At 47.3% G+C, this 21,147-nt stretch overlaps 2 protein-coding genes across 7 annotated transcripts in view; one reads left to right on the forward strand and one right to left on the reverse strand.

Annotated features, from left to right (window-relative positions):
- The window catches only part of LOC119168255 (uncharacterized), a 523,033-nt gene that overhangs the window by 345,439 nt on the left and 156,447 nt on the right, over positions 1-21,147 (reverse strand). The window lies entirely within an intron of this gene.
- Positions 1-21,147, forward strand: part of LOC142765731 (XK-related protein 6-like) — a 281,750-nt gene that overhangs the window by 242,883 nt on the left and 17,720 nt on the right. Inside the window, exons 6-7 of the mRNA XM_075867242.1 lie at positions 17,877-17,994; positions 19,736-19,889. Of these exons, the coding sequence (XP_075723357.1) occupies positions 17,877-17,994; positions 19,736-19,889 (272 nt within the window). The remainder of the gene's footprint in view (positions 1-17,876; positions 17,995-19,735; positions 19,890-21,147) is intronic.

Raw genomic sequence — 21,147 nt, forward strand, 5'->3', positions numbered from 1 at the left:
ACTCGTACGTCTCCTGACGAGTCGTTTAGCCCGGACTTGCACGTCTAACATCCCCTTAACGCCGTAAATGCAACAAAAAATTTCAAAAGAGCGCGAAATCACCGAAGAAAACTTCACAAGCACATTTTCTTGGTTTTCCTCATTAGGAACCATTAATGAAGCACTTCAAAACAGCGCCGAAGCTCCTGCGCATTTCTTGGCGTTATCCAAGTGTCGTTCTCGTAACGAGAACAGCGCCATAGAAAGACGTTATTAAATTTTCTAAAAAAAATTTAAACAAAGCGCTCGCTAATATTACCTCTAAGACCTAGTTTGTTTGTCGGCGGCCACGTGGTTCGCTTTTTCGAAAAGAAACGGACGGTTTTCATAAGAAACTCAGATCTCGTTTCGAGACTCTCTCTCTCTCTCTCTCTCTCTCTCTCTCCTCTCTCTCTCTCTGAAACACCTGTGCTTCTTTACCTTTTTTTTTGTTATCGATTTGCTCGAAACTAACCTGCGCGCAGCAGCGGAGTTTATGCAGGCAAACGCACCTGCATGCCGGATCGTCGCGATTTGATTCAAATCGCCAAAACAGTCTTCCTTCGCACGTGCACACACACACACAAACAACCCTCAATGGGAGAAGAAGAGTTTGTAGCGGCGTTCCCCGAAAACCCGTTTTCCTTGTTTCCCCACTCAAAGCCCGTTTCTCAATTTTCTTCTCCCCTTCATCTTCTTCCCTCTGTCTTTTTTTTTTAAGAACGTCTCTACAAAGCACGTGCCGAGAATTCCACGCTTGCAACGCGCGCCGCCTTCGAAATAAAACGGAATATCGCTGCGGGGGAGAACATCTGAAAGCGGGAGGAGAAGCGCGGACATACCCAAAGAGCATAAAAGGAAAACAAGCGCGAGAGCTCGTTTTTCCCGAAGAGTAGTCCCTAATTACCCAAAAGCACTCCCTATACTCCTAATCACGATCGCGTGCCGAATTTCTTCTCACAACTATCGCGTGCGTGTGTGTGTGTGTGCGTGCGTGCGTGCGTGCGCGCGCGCGTGTGTGTGTGTTTGTGTTTGTGTTTGTGTTTGTGTGTGTGTGTGTGTGCGCGTGTGTGTGTGTGTGCGCGTGTGTGTGTGTGTGCGCGTGTGTGTGTGCGTGTGTGCGTGCGTGCGTGCGTGCGTGCGTGTGTGCGTGTGTGTGTGTGTGCGTGCGTGTGCGTGTGTGCGTGCGTGCGTGTGTGTGTGCGTGTGTGTGTGTGTGTGTGTGTGTGTGTGCGCGCGCGTGCGCGCGTGTGTGTGTGCGTGTGTGGGTCCGCATACAGTCTTCCACAGCGAACTTGTGCCAAGAACGCTTATGATGATGATTTGATTGATTGATATGTGGGGTTTAACGTCCCAAAACCACCATTTGATTATGAAAGACGCCGTAGTGGAGGACTCCGGAAATTTTGACCACCTGGGGTTCTTTAACGTGCACCCAAATCTGAGTACACGGGCCTACAACATTTCCGCCTCCATCGGAAATGCAGCCACCACAGCCGGGATTTAAGAACGCTTATCGATTTCGCGCAGTCTAAACCAAAGTTTTAAAAAACAGGGCGTATACCTTAGCATGTACTACGTTACTATGGTAAAGGTTAATTGAGCAAACTTTGTTATATACCTACGTAACCAGATTGGCAGTCACGTTAACATGGATGAAACACTCCGACATTTTAAAACAAGTGATATATAACTATTGGATTGAACATTTCTCACCAGTTACTATATCAAGAGTTAATTAAGCAATCTTTGTCAATAATCCTGCACTACGATTTTGCAAAAAAAAAATTAATAACGCGCCATACGCGCGGCTCAGAACGATTCAACGCAAGTAGCACACATGTTTGTTCTTTAATACTTGCACAAGCTAGCCGAAAAGCCCCGTGATGCGTGTGCGAGATCACGCACAGATTCTCTCGGAACATTCGCGTTACGCTGAACGAACCATTCAAACTCGTACAAGACGAATGAGACACAAGGAAGAAGCAGCGATGAAAAAGCATAAGTAGCCGTACCCATATTATCTATCCATCTTTTTCTTCCGCACGAGAAATCGTCGGTACATTCTTTATCGCCGGTGAAAAACAAAAGCGAAAAGGCTTCAGCCAGGGGGGGGGGGGGGGGGGGGGGGGAGCGGTGCATGTCCGGCATTTTACGAGCCCCGTCTTTTGATTTCGCTTAATTATCGTCTTCGAAATGTGAGCAGGCCGTGAGAACCTGAGTATCAGATTATTAACTGATGGGAGCTTCAGAAATACGCCATTTAGTTCAGTGAAAATGTTCTTGCAACGCATCTAAAAAAACGGTTCTGTATCATATTTTGTTCGATTTGAAATTCTGAAACGAGAAATCTAAAACTTATTGTAGTCGATGCGCTCTAAAGTCAGTTCGTCTCGGTCCCGTAGCAACAAAGTAGCAACAGCCCTCTTCCGTCTTGCTCGCGGTTACTTTTCTCTTTTTTATTTGTCTCCCTTTTTTTCGAACTAGGCGTTCGGAAGGAGAACCTCGAAGAGAAACATTTGTGTCATAAAAATCGAATAATAAAAGATTTTCGCAAAGTATGCATGTACATGTACTTATACGAGAACTCAGATTACGAACTTTCGTTATGCGTCACACTCCCTCGGATGAAAGAATACGGACTTGTTTTACCTTATCGTCAGTGTAAGCTTTCGTCCGTACAGCAGCCCAGTGATTTGCAAGGCTGAGCGATATTTCACGCGAGTAACTAACGGCGTCCGACAGAACGTAAGCAACCCGCAGGTCTCGGGTTCGATTCCCGGCTGCGGCGGCTGCATTTCCGATGGAGGCGGAAATGTCGTAGGCCCGTGTACTCAGATTTGGGTGCACGTTAAAGAACCCCAGGTGGTCGAAATTTCCGGAGCCCTCCACTATACGGCGTCTCTCATAATCAAATGGTGGTTTTGGGACGTTAAACCCCACAAATCAATCAATCAATCAGAACGTAAGCAGGTGGGCATTTATATGCACAGAAAAACGATGCATTAATGTGCCTTTATATGCGAAACACGCAGACATTCGTGTGCAGAGAAAACACCGAGGCTTCTCCAACTCGAGGTCCATCTACAGTGGCCTGCCTATCTCGTCAACATATAGAGAGAGAGATCCTCTCCTAAGCGGTCGCTTCCTAAAGTTCCCTAATCATCCCCAATCCACGCAACGTTAGCGCAGTCAACCCGGCAACGTTTCCACGTTTCCGTCATTCACTTCTATAATGGGCCAAACGTTCCCAACCGCAGCCATGCGTCGAGCGTGAACGAGTTTCTTCGAAGTCAGCGACCACACCCAAATAGCCAGTCCCATCCACTTCTGCCTCCTTCAGTTCCCTATAGGGAACTCGACACCAACTTCGTAACAGCGTTGCGATGTCAGGGCGCAGTGCAGACTTCACCCCCCCCCCCCGTACGCCATTCAACCGCACAAACATCCCCTTTATACCTGTCGGGAGCGACAGAGCCTACTAATTACTCCCGAAAACGCAGCCTCGCTTGTTATGTATATAGGTACGTGCCAGCTGTGTCACCGTCAGGAGTTAGTCCTCGCGCCAAAAATGGCGACGTAATCGCGAACCGCCCATTGCGCGCAGCGATTTTAACCAGCTCGAGCACACGTGTCCGGTCGCTAACTGGATCGTCCAATCAGCGTGAACACCCGCCTCCTTCTTGCACGAGTACATACCCTTTCCCTACAAACTACCTCGCTTTCTCTCCCTAATATCCCCCCTCTATAGAGAGAGAGAATAGAAAGGCAGTACGTGTCGCCACTTCACACTCTGCACGCCCCACAAAAACCAGCGGTTGGAGAGCATATACGCGTCATTTTCGCACCGCCTTTAGCAGAAATGGCAGCTCACTATCCCGACCCACCCGATGATCCCTTATCCTTCACTGATACCGCCCTTCAAACCGTTTCCATCCCAGTGTCCTGGACAGAGACATATCCCTTTATCTCCAATGTGCAATCGGGCCCTCTCTATAACCCAAAGCGGTGGCAATACTGCAAGAAGCACTCCTCCCCCTTTGCCTCCCCACGACATACTCTTACCGAGTCTTATGCGATGACGAGAGTAACAAGCTTGGCGCGGTCCACTCAGTTCGCACCCCCCCCCCTCAGGTCTCTCCCACTCATCCCAAACTCTCCCCGCACCCCTCTCACTTCGTCCCACATCCCTTGGTTTATAAAAGCCAACGGCATTACCACGGCACACGCCACGCCGACAGCACAGCGGCTTGCTTTATCCACGTCCGCCATCCCCGAATCCTCTTTCTCCCTCCATCCCGCTCTTACTAACACCCGCCTCTCTTCGCGTTCCTAGTTTACGCCCGTCGAACATCAAACTTCCACGCCTTTCTCCGCCTGCTTTGTCCTCGCTCCTCTGCAAACTTCATCTCTTATTACTCTTTCCACTCCCTCGATTACCCCTGACGAGAAGGAAATCATCGTTCCACAACTATCCACACCTTCTAGCCTCGTTCAGGCGGGATGAAACTTTTCCCGACATTCGCTATACCCATTTTTTTTCTTTCTCCCCTCGCTACCAAAGCACCTTCACCACCCCCACCACACATCCCGGTATTACACAACACCACCACCACAACTTCTCTCCTGCGCATTCCGTCTCCTCCCGAACATCCGAAGCAAGCCGAGCCCCGGCAAGCCACCGCGGGGACAACAATAGGGATCCGAAGATTCATCGACTAGGGGGCACGAAGGAAGGCGGGCTCTGCTGGCTTCCACCTCCCAACGCGCAACCGCTGCTGCACAACACAAGGTCCGACGAACGACTCCGGCAAGAAGCGGATAGGGAGGAGTGCGAGAGGAGGCTGAAAAGGAGGGGGGGGGGGCTGATGACGAAATATGCGTGATTAATAACACGTTAGCACCCCCCGAACCATCGACGCAAGCATCGCCAGAACGTATGGCGAGACCACGGCTGGAGCCAGCTGGATGACGCGTACGGCCGCGTACATCCCGGCACGATATATAAAAGAAGGCGCGAGACAAACAAGGCGCACCCAAACGTGCGAGTCGCCACGGCGGGGCAGATTGCCCTGCCATTTTCTTTCACGAGCGTACTACATAGCGTTCCCTGTGGGTCCAGACGCAAAGACCATATATGCCGGACGACACACCCCACAGCGATGTACTGGCGCGCAGAACGAACGAGGGTTGCGCCGTGAAGAAGAAGCCACATCGCCCAGGGTTTCGTAAGACCTTATTGTACTCGGTGATGACTTGCCCTCCGAAGAAAGGCGCTAAGTGTGTTTGCGTGCATGCGGCGGTATAGGGAGGGGGGTATTCAAAATGAATTTGTGGTATCGTGGCTCTCCTTTTTGTGACTCCCACCATTCTTCAAAAGAGGAGGGTTACAACACCCCATCACGCAAAAAAAAAAAAGCCAAAAGGAGTCAGCTGAAGTAAACCAACGCTGTATTCTTCTTCCAAGTGCTGATTCGACGTGAAGAAACCTTCAGTTTGGGGAAAGCCTGAAAACTTGACTCATATACGTGACACGCCGAGACAATTTTCGAGGAATAATTAATTACTCTCCATATTCTTCTTTCATAAGGGTGCAAGAACACAGAACACCATCCACGAAGCCGCATTGTATACGTTTGTCCTAGAACCCAAGAAGGACCAAGTCATGCCGTTTCGTAATCGCTTCGGTCATTGTTTCAGTACTGTTCCCGGTGCTCTCTTCGCGAAGCTGTTTATATTGCCGGCTACGCGGGAGTTGAAATGAGCCTTGGCTTATATCGAAATGCGACAGCTATACGGCCGGTTTCGAACCCGCGACATTCAGGTCAGCTGTCGAGCGCCGTATACCCGCTATACCACCACGGCGGACAAGAAAAAAAAATGATGAAGTGTTGAGCAAGAAGCACAAGACGTCTTTGCTTCATAGAACAGAAAAAAAAAAACACTTAAAGAATAAACTAAAGATAGGTTAAACAAACGGGACAAAGCGTCTCAGACAGGTCGGTAAATCGGAGGACCTATTTTTGTCAGAATCAGAATCAGAATTTATTATTAAAAAGTTGGTACGATTGACAGGCGTTTAGAATACAGAAGGAGGTCCCATGGTCGATAGGCTGTATCCAAACCTCCTGTACAAAAGCAATGAGTTAATAAACACTTTATAGCAACAGTAGCGTAAGTATCAATCGAAACGAAAAATGTTGCAGAAAAATGTCGAACTGAATGCATGAAATAGTATAAAGATAACATACTGATTGATTGATTGATTGATTGATTGATTGATTGATTGATTGATTGATTGATTGATTGATTGATTGATTGATTGATTGATATGTGGAATTTAACGTCCCAAGATCACCATATGATTATGAGAGACGCCGTAGTGGAGGGCTCCGGAAATTTCGATCACCTGGGGTTCTTTACCGTGCACCGAAACCTGAGCACACGGGCCTACAACATTTCCATCGAAAATGCAGCCGCCGCAGCCGGAATTCGATCCCGCGACCTGCGAGTCAGCAGCCGAGTACCTTAGCCACTAACTACCACGGCGGGGAATAAAGATAGCATATCAAATCGTACAAGAAGGAAAAAGAAAAAAAAAAAACACCGAACAAAGAGCACACACCAAATAAAACAAACAGTAACGTTCATGGTTAATCCGCGTGAAACAAATACAATTTTTGCTGTCTTTTTTTTTCTAAATCGATTAAATAAGCTGATAGATTTTATGTTACGTGGAAGAGTGTTCCGTATTGAGATGTAAGTTAGTTTTACAGTTTGTTTACCATCATTAGTACGTATACTGGGTAAAAGAAAGTTGTTGTTGTAGCTTGTACGTATACTGGGTAAAAGAAAGGCCTATGTCTTTGCCTCGGACAAAGAAGGTGCTCTTATCAAAACGTCAGCTAGCCTGTCTAAGACGCTTTCCCTCGTTTTTTTTTTTTTTTTCAACTTATCCCACTCCGCGTTTCCATCTCTAGGCTCCCGTAGTGACTAACGACTACAAAATTTAAGGGAATATGAGTAAACTTAAGAACTCATTTTCTTTGTTAGACACAACATCAATGAGAACTAAGAGACAATGATGCCAGGGCAAATATAGGGGGTGTTATTAGAAGTGATTCAGTCGTAAATGTGAAGAAATTATTTTTTTTTCAAGCAAATGTCGAGTTATCTTGTCGTCTACTTTTCCTTCTTCAAATTTATATTAATATTACTTCTAATAACCCTTCCTATACTTCTTTAAGCATCATAGACTGTCAGTTCTCATTTAACTATCGAGACTACTACATCAAGTAGAACAGCTCCCAGGAATTAGTCTTTTTTTTTTTCATTAGCGGCAATGTTTTCCACGTCTTCCTCTGGCAGTACCGTACAAAGGCGGACTTACGAAGCGAAGTGCCCAGTTAGACAATGAAGGCAATCATTTATAGCGAAGCGCACTCCGAAAAGAAGGAGACCGCAGGGCAAACTACAAGCGATAGTAACCTGCAGCGCTGTCGGCGGCAGCCGCAGCTTCGCGCAATACCCGAAGAAAAAGTGCCTCAATGCCCAACAGCAACATACTGCTCCTTCTTATTATGTCTTTCTCAGGCCATACGAAGGGTGCCTTTTTTTATTTTTCTGGATCTTACGAGACAACCCACGTTCTCTGCACATACGCAGGTTGTTGCTTTTGCGAAACACACAAGCAGGTGCAATACCTCCTCTACGAGATGCCTGCGACCGTATAGGCGGGCGCAGGATTCAAAATTAGGAAAGGGGGCACAAATTTTTCACCTTTATTTCCCCTACCTCTTCCCCCTTTATGCCGGATCAACAATAAAGTTGTTTCGCTCGCTCACCGTCTTCACCATGCCCCTAATGTATACATTAGTCAAATAAAAGAAAACGATCCCCACGATGGAAGTATAAATGAAAATGACGGAATGACATGCCTCTCACAAAGGTGCCCGGCTTTGCGAGGCGGAAGAGAAAAGGAAAAAGTTAACTGAATGCAACATCAAATGTCTTTGGTTGTCATTATCGTCAAAGAAAAAAAACATGCGCACCGACATTTATCCCTGAGCAAAAAGAACGAAAAATCACTACGGGAAAGAATCTACTTCCCCCTTTACATTCTCACGGGGGAGGTCCCCTCCACCCCTCCCCCTATTTATCGGTAAAATGTGCGTGCGTGCGCGCGTGTGCACAGCCGCGCACACACATCGCAAAGTTACTAATGTTAGTCTATAGACCCAGTCTAGAAGGATTGGCTGAGCCGAACGGCAAGCTGCCTCCCCAATCGATGGGCTGTGATGGTGCGCACCCGGCTATGTTCTATGCACAACTGCCACGAGCACATAGCACCATATAGAGGGCAGCACCCTTTATTTTTCAATCTCGCAGCATGACGAAGAAGGTCGACCCTCAACGGTGCGCCATTCTTCACTGCCCTACTCAGAAAGGAGGATCAATCACACAGCAAACGATCAGTCATCACAACAGCGAGTCATGCATATTATATATATATATATATATATATATATTCACACGCAACACACACGTGCACGCGCTGAGGACACAGCCTTTCATCACCCTGAATAGAAAAAATGGCGGGTGCCATATATGGAACGGCCGTTGAAATGTCAAATATTTCGAGCCTATACCATCATGAAACTTGAAATCGATTACCAAACCGGCAAATCAAAACAAAAACGGGGAAAATGGGGGAGGGAGGGTAGAAGCCCGTTTAAAATATGGCCCTTCCATTGATCACCCTTGATAGCTATTACCTACCCCCCCCCTTCTCCTTATATGGCACGCTTCCTTCCTTACCTCCCCTCTATAAAAGGAAAGAAGCCGGTATATGCGAAAAAAATAATAACGAAATAAGGTGCGACGTTTCATATGGTGGGAGCTGTTCTTTTTGTTCTCCATTTTAGCCCCACACCGATCTTGGGAGGTTATATACTGGAACGCGGAGCCCATTAAAGTAAGAGCTCGTTACGAAGAAATTGATTTTCACAGTCGCTCTCGTGCTCAATCTGCCCCCCCACCCCCACTCACCCCTTTTCTTTTTGCCCCCTTCGAGACTTTTTTTTTTTCTTTGTCTTTGGACAAGCTTACCGCCACGTATCCGTTTGTATATAAATTTCGGTCCTTAAACCCCTTTGCTCCTTCAAAAGTGACCGAAGCACTCACGTGAATATGTATCAGAATACAGTCTACAAGCGGACAAAAGCTGCAGCGTTTGTTTTGCAGCGTCCCATTTTAAGGTACTAGCGTTAGAAGTGTCGAAGCTAACAACTAGTTAACCAGTCTGTACAAGCCCCCAAGCCCCTTATACTGCAACAATTAACAATCGTTGGAGTTTAACCTGCCAAAACCACGATACGATCACGCCAGACGCCGCAGTGGCGGGCTTCGGAAATTTTCGGTTGACTGGGGTTCGTTAAAGGAACACTAAAGGCAACTATACAGTCGACGTTGATTGTTGAAATAGCGATCCAGAAACCCCGTAGTGTTACTTTTATGGCAAGGAAGGGTCTATTTTGAAATAAGATCACGTTTTAGTGGTTCATATCGGGTTAGCGCACTTCAAATTACCCGCCTCAAGAAGCGGACCGACCGGACCGATTCACGTCACGGTTGGCGTGCACAACGTTGCCCGTCTTTACTGCGCTAGCAGCAGCAGCAACAACGGCCATTGATCGATTTCCCGCCAATGGCTTCGAGATTGCAGACGCTTTTTGTTTCCAAGGCGCCCCGCTAGATGCCACCACCTGTCTCGTGTAACTACGCAAATGTTGAATTTTTGAACTACTCGCACCATTGCCCATAGTAACGCCCAGCGGTTCTTTTTTCCCTGAATCGAATAGAAACGAACAAGCAGCATTTTATTGCGTCTCTTGATGCACGGAAGGTTCTTTATTTATTTATTTATTTATTTATTTATTTATTTATTTATTTATTTATTTATTTATTTATTTATTTAGTTAGTTAAATAGTTAAATGGTTAAATGGTTAAATGGTTAGATAGTTGGAAAGTTAGTTAGTTAGTTAGTTAGTTAGTTAGTTAGTTAGTTAGTTAGTTAGTTAGTTAGTTAGTTAGTTAGTTAGTTAGTTAGTTAGTTAGTTAGTTAGTTAGTTAGTTAGTTAGGTCGATTACTGGTGATTAGTTGTAGGCGGTCCGTCTGATGTCATCGGGATCATTTTAAGAATGTCCTACTGCGGCGCATGTGTTCTTGTGCATTTACCTCAATTTCTCAGTAAGTAGGGCGCTGTTGTTGATAATATTGTCGTTTTAGATGTTGTGATACATGGAGCTTTCACTCTGACGTAAATTTCTATTTTACTTTTACGTGTCCCTTTAACGTCCACGTAAATCTAAGCACACGGTCGTCCAGCATTTTCGCCTCCGCAGCAAATGCGACAGCCGCGGCCGGGAATCGATCCCGCGACCTGCGGGTCAGCAGTCAAGTATAGCATAACCCCAAGACTACCACAGCGGGTCCCCTTATACCGCATTTATCCGCATAATGTTCACACTGATGCTTACCCCCCCCCCCTCCCCGACTAATGACTAACGTCAACACTGGCGAACGCTGTCTTGCATTAGAGTCAACGTGCCTACCTACACCTCTTAGCCACCTACACCTTGAAGGTGCCTACACCCCTTTGGAGCCTTAAAGGTACCTACACCCGTTAGACACCTGTAAAGGTGCTCAAGGGGTGTAGCACTAACGTGCATTTCTCTCTCTCTCTCTCTCTCTCTCTCTCTCTCTCTCTCTCTCTCTAACCACCAGTGAGACCAGCTAGTTTCGTTTACTGTTGACACATGACTTATTTTGTTTTGCTGCATGCCCCACTACGTGCAGCATTGCGTACCTCACTTCATGTATCACTGCGCACACCACTGTACGAAGCATACACCATCTGTGTCACATATTGCGTATAAATTGCGAAATGAACGAGAAGAAAAAAAAAAAAGAGGCCCCGTACGTATACTTGTTTGCTGCAACTCCCGCCATCTTCGGCGCGCGCTGCGAGTTCATACACTCTGTGATGCTTATATATACGTACAAATACGGCAAAGCACCGAGAGTTTTTTGGTGGCAGCAGGTTGTGTTACGTACGAGCTGCAGCATCTGCTGCTACTGGTGATGAAGAAAGAAAGAAAGAAAGAAAGAAAGAAAGAAAGAAAGAAAGAAAGAAAGAAAGAAAGAAAGAAAGAAAGAAAGAAAGAAAGAAAGAAAGAAAGAAAGAAAGAAAGAAAGAAAGAAAGACGGGGACAAACGAAACTTCTACTCTCTCCATTGCTAACACCCCATACTTTTTTTGTTTTATTTACATTTTTTTCTTTCTTCTCGGCGTGTGTTACCTGTTACTTTTTTTTTCTCTCTCTCTTCTTGGTTCCTGCGTTGTTTCTCCCAGCTTCTCATTTTCTGGTCGATGTGTGCCCAAGCTGGGGCGAGCGAGTGTGTTATCGATGACTTCGACGATGCCTCGATCGCCGTTGTGGCGCCACCTATATATACGTCTAACGTCCCCTTTGTGTGTGAGCATGTGCGTGTATATATAGATACAAATACATCGGTGCCACACAGAGCGCGCCACCCCCTGCTGTATATAGACTTTACGAATGAGTTTCGGTACCGCCATACTGGGCTGTAGCCTGACCGTCTTTTCTGTTGCTAACTAAACGAACAGTGCCAAGGCCTACCCATAAGGGTGAAATACTTTTTTTCATATTTCGCGGGCTCTATTTATAAAGAAGAAAAAAATGACCGCGCAATTAGTACGCTGTTGAAAGCGGCACAGACACACGTCGTTTCAACATGCTCACATCTGCCCCATTGGCATTAAAAATAAATAGGCGAGCACATTTTAGTTGTAAATATAGTTATGACTAATTGACTGATTGTAATTACCGAAAAATTAGTCGTTACTACACTATACTGACAACAATATGCACTAGGTTTGGTTTCCATAACGGCGTTCGTTTTTTTTTTTTTTTAATCGTGCTGCGCGATAATTGGGACACTTCGAACTCTATCCTTTTTTCAGTTTTCCCTTTCTCGCTCACTTCTTTCTTCCCATACATTTCCCTTTCTCATTCCATATCCTTTGAGTGTCTGTTTCCAACTCTTTCTCTGTGTCTCGCCATCGCTGTGTGCTAGCTCTGCCACCCATCCCAGTTAATGCATCTCACGCCGGACAAAACGGCACGGCGGCAAAGCTCGTTCCTGGAGCCTCTGTTCAGGGGGCACAGAGATTGATGACGAGGATGAAGAGGAAGATGCAGAGGAGGACGAAAACGGATTACGAAGAGGAGGATGACGAATAAAATGAAAACGAAGAGCTCGCGCCGAAAGGAGGACGATAACCGACGACCGCGGGCATGTCGCCGGAGCCAACCATTCGACAAGCGGTCTTCTCTTCGACGCTGAAAGCGCCCACTTCTCAGCGTGCGTACGCGTCGTACACTCTCGCCAAACAGCAAACGCAGAGGAGGAGAGTGCAAGTGCGCGTCAGTACACACGTTGAACACGCTTACGCAAGCATTCGCTGCCTGTAAGAAACACGAATGCACACTCCGCACAGCCTCCGATAATAGGCGCCATTATACCGCCCACGCCCGTTTTCTGCCGCATACCGGCGCGCAGAAAGTGTTGGGAGTGCGAGACCGGGAACCCGGCGTTTCGTTAATCCTCCTCTCCCGTCGCCCTTTTCCCTCCCCCTTGACGAAAAGGGGTTCAAGACAAGCGTATGCAAACTATAAGTGTCACGCCCACGTTCTTGCACTAACTCTGAGCGCGATCTTGATGAGAAACACACGACTCCACAGCGCTTCCCTTGGCGAGCACATATACGATCCTCCGGCGAGGCTGGACGTTATTACGTAAGCGTCTTCCAATCGGCTCCCATAGCATCCCTGCGCAACCACACAATCTTGCGCGTTTGACGCAGAGCAGAGCGGAGTTCGCGGTATCGGTGACGTCACGTGGTTCGCCGCAAGCGGCCGGAAATTGAACCTTCATCTCTCTCTAGGCGAGACGCGCACTATTAGGAAGGGGTCGCTTAACGAAGGTCAGGTGGAAGGGGCGGAGTTCACTATAAGGTGACCTTTCGGACGCGTTGGTAACACTTGGTGGAAACTATAGAAGCGCACCAGACGAGTTCAAAGATGAAGAATGGAGACAAACAGAGGCTCGTGTGTGCCTTAAAACTCTTCTGAGCACTCGTTTGGCTAGTTTTTGTTTTTGTTTTAGTTTCTGAGATAAAGAGGGCAAGGGCATGACTATGGCGTTGCGACGTGCAGCGGCGTTGCGCAACCTGGCGGCTAGCGCAATGTCTCGATCCCTGCAGCTGCCGTTGCTACCGGAGCGTCAAAGCTTGCGCCAGCGCTGACCTTCGAGATGACCGCGTGCGGGGGTGATTGCGTTGTGGGCCCCTCCAAGGTTCGAAGATGCCGCAGCCGTGCAACCACCACGTGTTTAACGTTCCGAGGGCGCGAAGTGAGAAGTATATGGTCAGGCGGAGAGAGAGAGAGAGAGAGAGAGAGAGAGAGAGAGATTTATTTGTTATTATTATTATTATTATTTTATTTAACAATACTGCCGATCTTACAAGGAGATCATTGCAGGGAGGGCATACGTATGATACAGAAAAAGAAACACGAAGCAATCGTTTCTAGCATGCAAAACAATAAGCAATCGATACGTGAGAAGCAGTAGTAGCAATGAGCAAGGTGAGGGTGTACAAATCTCGGCAAAACTACGAATTACAACAACTCTAAAGACAAAATGTACATGAGTAATACTTGATGGAGCTTCACGTTAGAAAACCATAGAGAGGGGGTGAGAAATTCATACGAAATAATAATAACAACTGGGGTTTTAGGGTCCCAAAACTGCGGCGTGATCGTCATAAGAAACGCCGTAATCGAGGTCTCCAGAAAATTTTGACCATATATGGTGTTCTCGCGCTCGCATCGCACAGTACAAGGGGCCTTCGGCGATTTGCCTCCGTCGAAATGTGGCCGTCGCTGCCGGGATCGCGCCCGCGACCTTTCGATCGGCGATTGTGATAGGAAACAAAATGACATAGAAAGAAAAGGTAAAGGTATCGGACGCACATCTAGATAGTAACAAGACAACAAATGCGAATGACGATCTTTACAGGCAGGGACAAGAAATGAAGCGATAAAAAAGGATTAAAAGATCTAGATACATACCGCTGTAGGTATAGATATGAGATAAGAGACAATGTAAGAGGGGGAATTTGATTCGATTGATTTGATTTAGATGTTGGGTTTAACGTCCCAAAACCACCATATGATTATGATAGACGCCGTTGTGGAGGGCTTCGGAAATTTCGACCACGTGGGGTTCTTTAACGTGCACCCAAATCTGAGCACACGGGCCTATAACATTTCCGCCTCCATGGGAAATGCAGCCGCCGCAGCCGGGATTCGATCCCGCTACCTGCGGATCAGCAGCCGAGTACCTTAGCCACTAGATAAACGCGGCGGGGCGAAAGAGAGGGAAGGAAGTTCGGAAAAAAAAAATAATGGAGAGCACATATTAGGAATAGAAACTATCAAAAAAAAATTACTGCAAATTCATACAAATAGGGAAAGAGATCCGCATATATGGAAACAGAGATGGAGTGCATGATACAGGCAGATTTAGACATGAATACAGATAAACCCGATTTGGTTAGGTTTGATTTGATTGAATTAGGGAGTGAATGCGTCCAGGCAGATTAATTGTAAGAGTAAAGAAAAATAGGCGAGGTTGTAGGAATCCATCATTATGGGTCATTTTTAAGCACGCACACGATAGCAGTGACGGGAAGGCCCAAGACGCACGAGTGATGTATAAAGACATACAGCACTTCTGTGCATTCCTCGTTGACGTCTCTGTTGTGTAAGTGCTGAAAACCATTCATAAAGAAATGAGGTTATATTGATTGATTGATTGATTGATTGATTGATTGATTGATTGATTGATTGATTGATTGATTGATTGATTGATTGATTGATTGATCAAACTATACTAAGGTCCTGCAGGTCGCCCCCTAGCACGCAGAAAGCAAACCCGGAATCGAGAAGACCAGACCAAGCCTGTCAACCGCTTCGCGAGACTGCCGGCCATAAAACTGAACGCATTGCCGGACGGATGGTTTGATGGGTGACGAACGGAATCATTAATTACAGAGCAAAATAGAAAATAAATTACGGTGTGAATAGGGCACAAACGGCAAGGCGAAACGGGGCAGACTAACCACGACGCACCTGCAGGGACACCAAACCAGCGATCGCTTTCGCAAAATCGCACGCTCAGACAGACAAACGTGAACAGCGGTGAGATATATGCACAGAGAAAGATCGTATTCTGTATATAGCGCTAAGAGTCAAGTTACGACCGCAGGCCCGACGTATATGTGGACTTCGCAACGGCCACATATACATTGCGAACGCGAGTTACGGGTAAGCCAAGAGGCGAGCCAAGACTACAGCCTGAAGGTCCGTATAGCCATAAAGAAATGAGAAAGGCGTATAAGGCGACTATGAAAGAGACAGAGAGTGAGAACGGTCGTATATACAGGGGCGTCGAGGAGGAGGGAAGTGTATATGGTAGGCTGGCCGTATATATATATATATATATATATATATATATATATATATATATATATATATATATATATATATATATATATATATATATATATATATATATATATATATATATATAAACGTTCGCTCGCCCGGGGCCCAAATGGCTCGTTTCCCTGGCAACGTGGTTCGCTAAATCAGTTTTCCTCGGCAGCTGCGGCACATTGGGCAAGGAGGCGACGGCTTTTCGATGCGGTGCGTTATACGCGCTTATATACGAGATACGGCTGGCGAAGGGAACGCTGAACGCTGGTCCAGATTGATGGGCAGCTATTTGAACGTGCGCTTGCGCCCTGAAAGCGGCAATTGAATAAAACGAGAGAGAAAAAAAAAGAGATGTCGTTTTATGAGCTTTCTTTGTATTCTTTTTTTGACAAGGTATATCCGACTATACGCGCCACTCGGCCCTCTTCGACGACAGCTGTTGAGAAGGGAGATCGAGGAATCAATCGATCAATATTTATCATCATTTTGCCGATATGTGAAAAAAAACGAAGCTGGAATGGAAGGTGATTCTTCTTTTTTTTTTAAATAGCTAGGTTATGAGTTCAGAGACCCGTAATGAAATTGCGAGCAATAACACGGCATCCCCATCACAAGCCGGATACGCAACTCTTGACAAAACGCCGTATCACAATGTAGCATACGAGCTAAAACGAAAAGCGTATGGGTAACCCACGTTAACACCGACTTTCACTTGGGAAGTAACAATCTATGCAACATGGTAAAGTTGAGACCTGCTAAAGATTTCTCGTCGAAACGCCACCAAACTTTTTTTTTAATTTTTATGAAGGGGGGAGGGGGGGTGTCGTCATATTGGGCTCTTAACTTTGCCGTCTGGCGTCTTCAACTAAACGGGCAAGTGCTTCGGTAAACGCATACGCGCTAAAAAGGTCGGGAAAAGGCGCGTTCGACGTTTCGATGGCCTTGTGGATTCCACGTCACAGCGTACAAAAATAAGTACGGCGCACGGCAGAGTTGTGTAATGCGGCGCGCTGCAGACACAAAGAAAAAAAAAGGGCATCGCACAGGCGTCGAATATGGGACCGTCTACAGACCTTTCTCCGTGATAGGGGGGGGGGGGGGGACCCGCTGTAGTGAGCTGCATAGCGGAGTACGAAGGCTGACGTCACTGCATCGGCAGTTGAATTCTGGGCTGGGTCACGCCTTTTTAGCGCAGCTCAAAGAGGGTTACGGCGGCGTCCAGGGAGCAGTCTACGAAGAGTGTCTAAATGAGCCGGGCAGCATTAAAGCAAGAACAAGTCATCAGAAACGCTAATGAATGCAGTGCCGATAATGTTGCTGTATAGTTGTTGTAGCCATGCCGATAATGTTGCTGTATAGTTGTTGTAGATGATGATGATGATGCCGATGGTGATGACGACGTTCTTGTTGTGAATGATGATGACGTTGACTACGTATGTGATTCACGTAATGAAACGCATTTGAGTGCGCACAGGTTCCTTTCGTGTAAGCAGAGATCCGTCTTTACGGTCCCCAATATAGTCGGGTATATTACCACGTTCTTGTTCTCAAGTTTTGTTATCGCCCCAATACACTACGTAATTCTCAGCGCAAACCACGTATGCAGCCTTCGAGAAGCTTCAGGACTCTAGTAGATCATTTGGATAAGATCACGCTCACTCCGCGAGCTGTACAGATTGTTCTGGAGCCTACGTCACCGCTAGCGATAACGCTGGAACATTCGACGGCAAATGTACAAATGCCGACGCGCTTCGCCGCTTGTCAGTTGATCGACGGCTGACGATCCGTTCGCCGCTGTCAGTGAAGGTCTGCTACTGTGATCCGACTTTCCGTTTACCGGGCACAAGTTCGCCCAAATAAACAGTTTAACCTTCATCCTACTGTCTGTTTCCCTGTGGACGTCACGACCCAGTGACAATATATGCAAACACCGGACACTAAACTAAACGGGCCCAGTTCGTCAAGACGATGAAAGTGTGAGGGTGGCCGAGAGAGGGCGTTACGTGACGGCGTCATCATCATCGGGACTTGGCCGAGAGAGGGCACTACGTGACGGCGTCATCATCATCATTGGGACTGGAGTGGTGGGGGTTGCGTGTGTGGGGAAGGGGGAGTTCGGGCTGGTTGGAAGGAGTGGCAAGACGTAGTGTGTGGTGAGCGAGTTAGGGTTAGCGCGTGACAAAAGATGACGGTTGTAACTGCGTCTGTGCAGGTACATCGACCTCCTGGTCTACGGTCTCAAGAGCCGCTCGAGGGACAAGCGCAGCCGACAGCGGCAGCAGCAGTGGCACCTGACACCCGTGCGCCTGGAGCAGCCACGCTCGCAACAGGTGCGCAACCTCTCCCTCCCCCTCCCCCGTCCACACATCCCTCTCGAAACAGCCGCGTTCTCTCATACCACTCGCTCCGCTGTCGCATCTACGAGAATTCGGCAGATACCACGTACCTTGGGAATCGACGTTATGCGAAGCATGCGGAGGGAATGTGATTGTGTTGTACTTTTTTATTTCAGCTACACGTCACGAGATGACGCTAGATATATGTATAAATGTTGCAGAGTTGTGGAAGAGTTGCAGACGTATGTTTAAGAGTTGCAGACGTTTAAATAACCAGTTGTTCGCACTTGCGCTACGATGCCAACTGGAGCATGCGTATTAGCAACACCAGAAGCTGATATGAAGCGCTGATGCTCGCGAGGATCCTGGCCCTGGACACTGCTACATAAATCAACTTCAGCACATGGCAGCTAACCACAATTGACGTTAACCCGACGTGACGGCTGCATCGAAGGGCTAAATATGCAATGTTTACAAAATTTGGGTAGGCAGCACAGCAACCACTATTGACGTTTCACGAAGATTCGCGTCTATTTGAAAAGTAGTTCCAATACCTGGAGTAGCTCTGTGGTAAAATGCTTCCTTGCCACGCAGATTGCTTGAGTTCGACACCAGCTGGAACCCTGACATCTATTCTTTGCATTCGTCGGGTCAATGCTGCCGACGTCAGGTTTTCTTGACGCTAACGCGTTAAAATTGCCCGTGTGTGTTCTCGTCAGTCTTGGGTAGATACTACGTGGCAATCACATGTGGCACATACCCATAAATGAACGGATGGATGGATGGACGCCAAAAGTTCTTGCAGATAGACGCCAAATGTGCTTGCAGTAGGCAAAAAAAAAATCTTCGCATTTAGAACATCCCAGATTATTACGGTTGTTCAATGTCGAAAGCCTAAAGAACCCCCTTTACTACGTGTCGTAAAATGCACATCTCCCTCACGAAGTAGTTGAAAACGCTGGAGCAAAAACGGCTCTTGAACGCTGTTTGTATAATGCTTCGGAGGGCTTCCTCGGAAGGAATACTCTTCCACGGAAGGAAGGAACACTGTGCAAAAGAGGAGTACAAGGAACGACGGCGCTCCGCTCCTCGCGCCAAGCGGCCCCCTGATAGACAGTCGCAGTCGAACTCCATATAGATGAGTGATGACCTATTCCTCGGTACTTGCTTTTGTCTCCGACGGGGTTTCGCGCCCGCCGCAGGCCAAAACTCTACAATAATTACCTAGGCAGTCATGAACCACGTTTTTTTCCCAGGACAATAGCGCGGTGGAATAGGTTGCCTTCTGACGTAGCAGAGGCTATACTTCACATGAAGTATTTTTCAATATTAATTCGGGGTCTAGAGTAGTGTACACGCGAGGATGTGTAGGGACGAAACGGTACTGTGAAGCTGCTTTGTATTGTCTACTCCCACGTGCCGCTACGTATAGTTGACAATGAATTGCGTTATTATTGTGATGTAGAAGCGTGAGTATTTGTATTCAGTGTTGAAATTTTGTATTCTCCCCCCCCCCCACTGTAATGCACTTGGGCGCTGTGTGTACTATGATAAATAAATAAATGAATAAATAAATAAATAAATAAATAAAAGGATCAATTCACTTCACACGACAGTTTCAATTCACATAATAAGCAATAATCATAATTTACATCACGATCTGCGTCGGAACTTGTCCTGCCCTCTCTGGTGCTGCATAACTGACACCAGCGGGTGACACCACGGATGGACGCAGGTGGACTACTACCTGTTGATGATCCACGAGGACCGGGACACGGCCCTGCTGGCGCTGCTCGAGAGCTTCATGCAGTCGGCGCCGCAACTCGTGCTGCAGCTGTACATCCTGTGCGACCGCTACGGACTGCGCATGCACGCAGACACGCTCACGGGTAAGCCTCGCCGTTTACTGCATAGAGTTTCCTAGAATTAACCAGAGGGGACTCTGTCGCTGCGATCGTTCAGCGACCACGGGAATAGTGGGTAGTATAGCACACATTTGCCTAGTCTTTGTACTTGCGGGTTGCGAATCGTACTTGCGGCTTCGTTTATCGCCGTGTTTCGGTTTCGCTTTGAAAGTAAGATTCAACCCTTTTGAACTTCGTGACCCGATTTGGATAGGTAAGCCTAAAACAATAAGGTGGTGAAGCGAAACCGCTGAACATTTGCTGATTTTTTTTTTGTTTCGTGAGAAACCAGCTCCAAGCCACACAAACGCACACGGAGCCAAAAGCAGGCCAGACGTACGAATATTAGACAAATGTGTGTACTACTCATCGTTCCCATGCTCGCTGAAGCGCCACGCGTTGCAACTCCCATAGACACTAGCGCCAGAGTTCCCTCTAGTGTACATTAAGAAACTCTATGGTTTGCTGCACGTTTTCATGGGAGGCGCATTAGCGCTTGCGCATGCGCAGTCTTCCTCGAGCAACAACAGTGAACTTTGACTCGAAAGGCACGGTGCGACGGTCGCGATCGCTGGCGCGCGCTGTCTCGGCGTGACATGCCGCGGTCTCCTCGCGTCGTATACTGTGCGCTCAACCAACGCCTCCTCTAGAAGATGCCTGCCGCATGAGAAGAAAAACGGCTGCCACACCCTTTCCCTCCTTTATTTTAGAATGTTCTCGGTCGCTAGCGTCACCTGTGGCGGACGGTGCAACAACGCAACACTTTGCGTAGCCTCCGAAACAGTAGTGCACAGTTGCAGGTCTCGAACCGCCCGCTGCCGTGATGATGGATGGATGGATGGATGGATGGATGGATGGATGGATGGATGGATGGATGGATGGATGGATGGATGGATGGATGGATGGATGGATGGATGGATGGATGGATGGATGGATGGATGGATGGATGGATGGATGGATGGATGGATGGATGGATGGATGGATGGATGGATGGATGGATGGATGGATGGATGGATGGATGGATGGATGGATGGATGGATGGATGGATGGATGGATGGATGGATGGATGGATGGATGGATGGATGGATGGATGGATGGATGGATGGATGGATGGATGGATGGATGGATGGATGGATGGATGGATGGATGGATGGATGGATGGATGGATGGATGGATGGATGGATGGATGGATGGATGGATGGATGGATGGATGGATGGATGGATGGATGGATGGATGGATGGA

Source organism: Rhipicephalus microplus, chromosome 6 (assembly GCF_043290135.1).
Source record: "Rhipicephalus microplus isolate Deutch F79 chromosome 6, USDA_Rmic, whole genome shotgun sequence".
Lineage (NCBI taxonomy): Eukaryota > Metazoa > Arthropoda > Arachnida > Ixodida > Ixodidae > Rhipicephalus > Rhipicephalus microplus.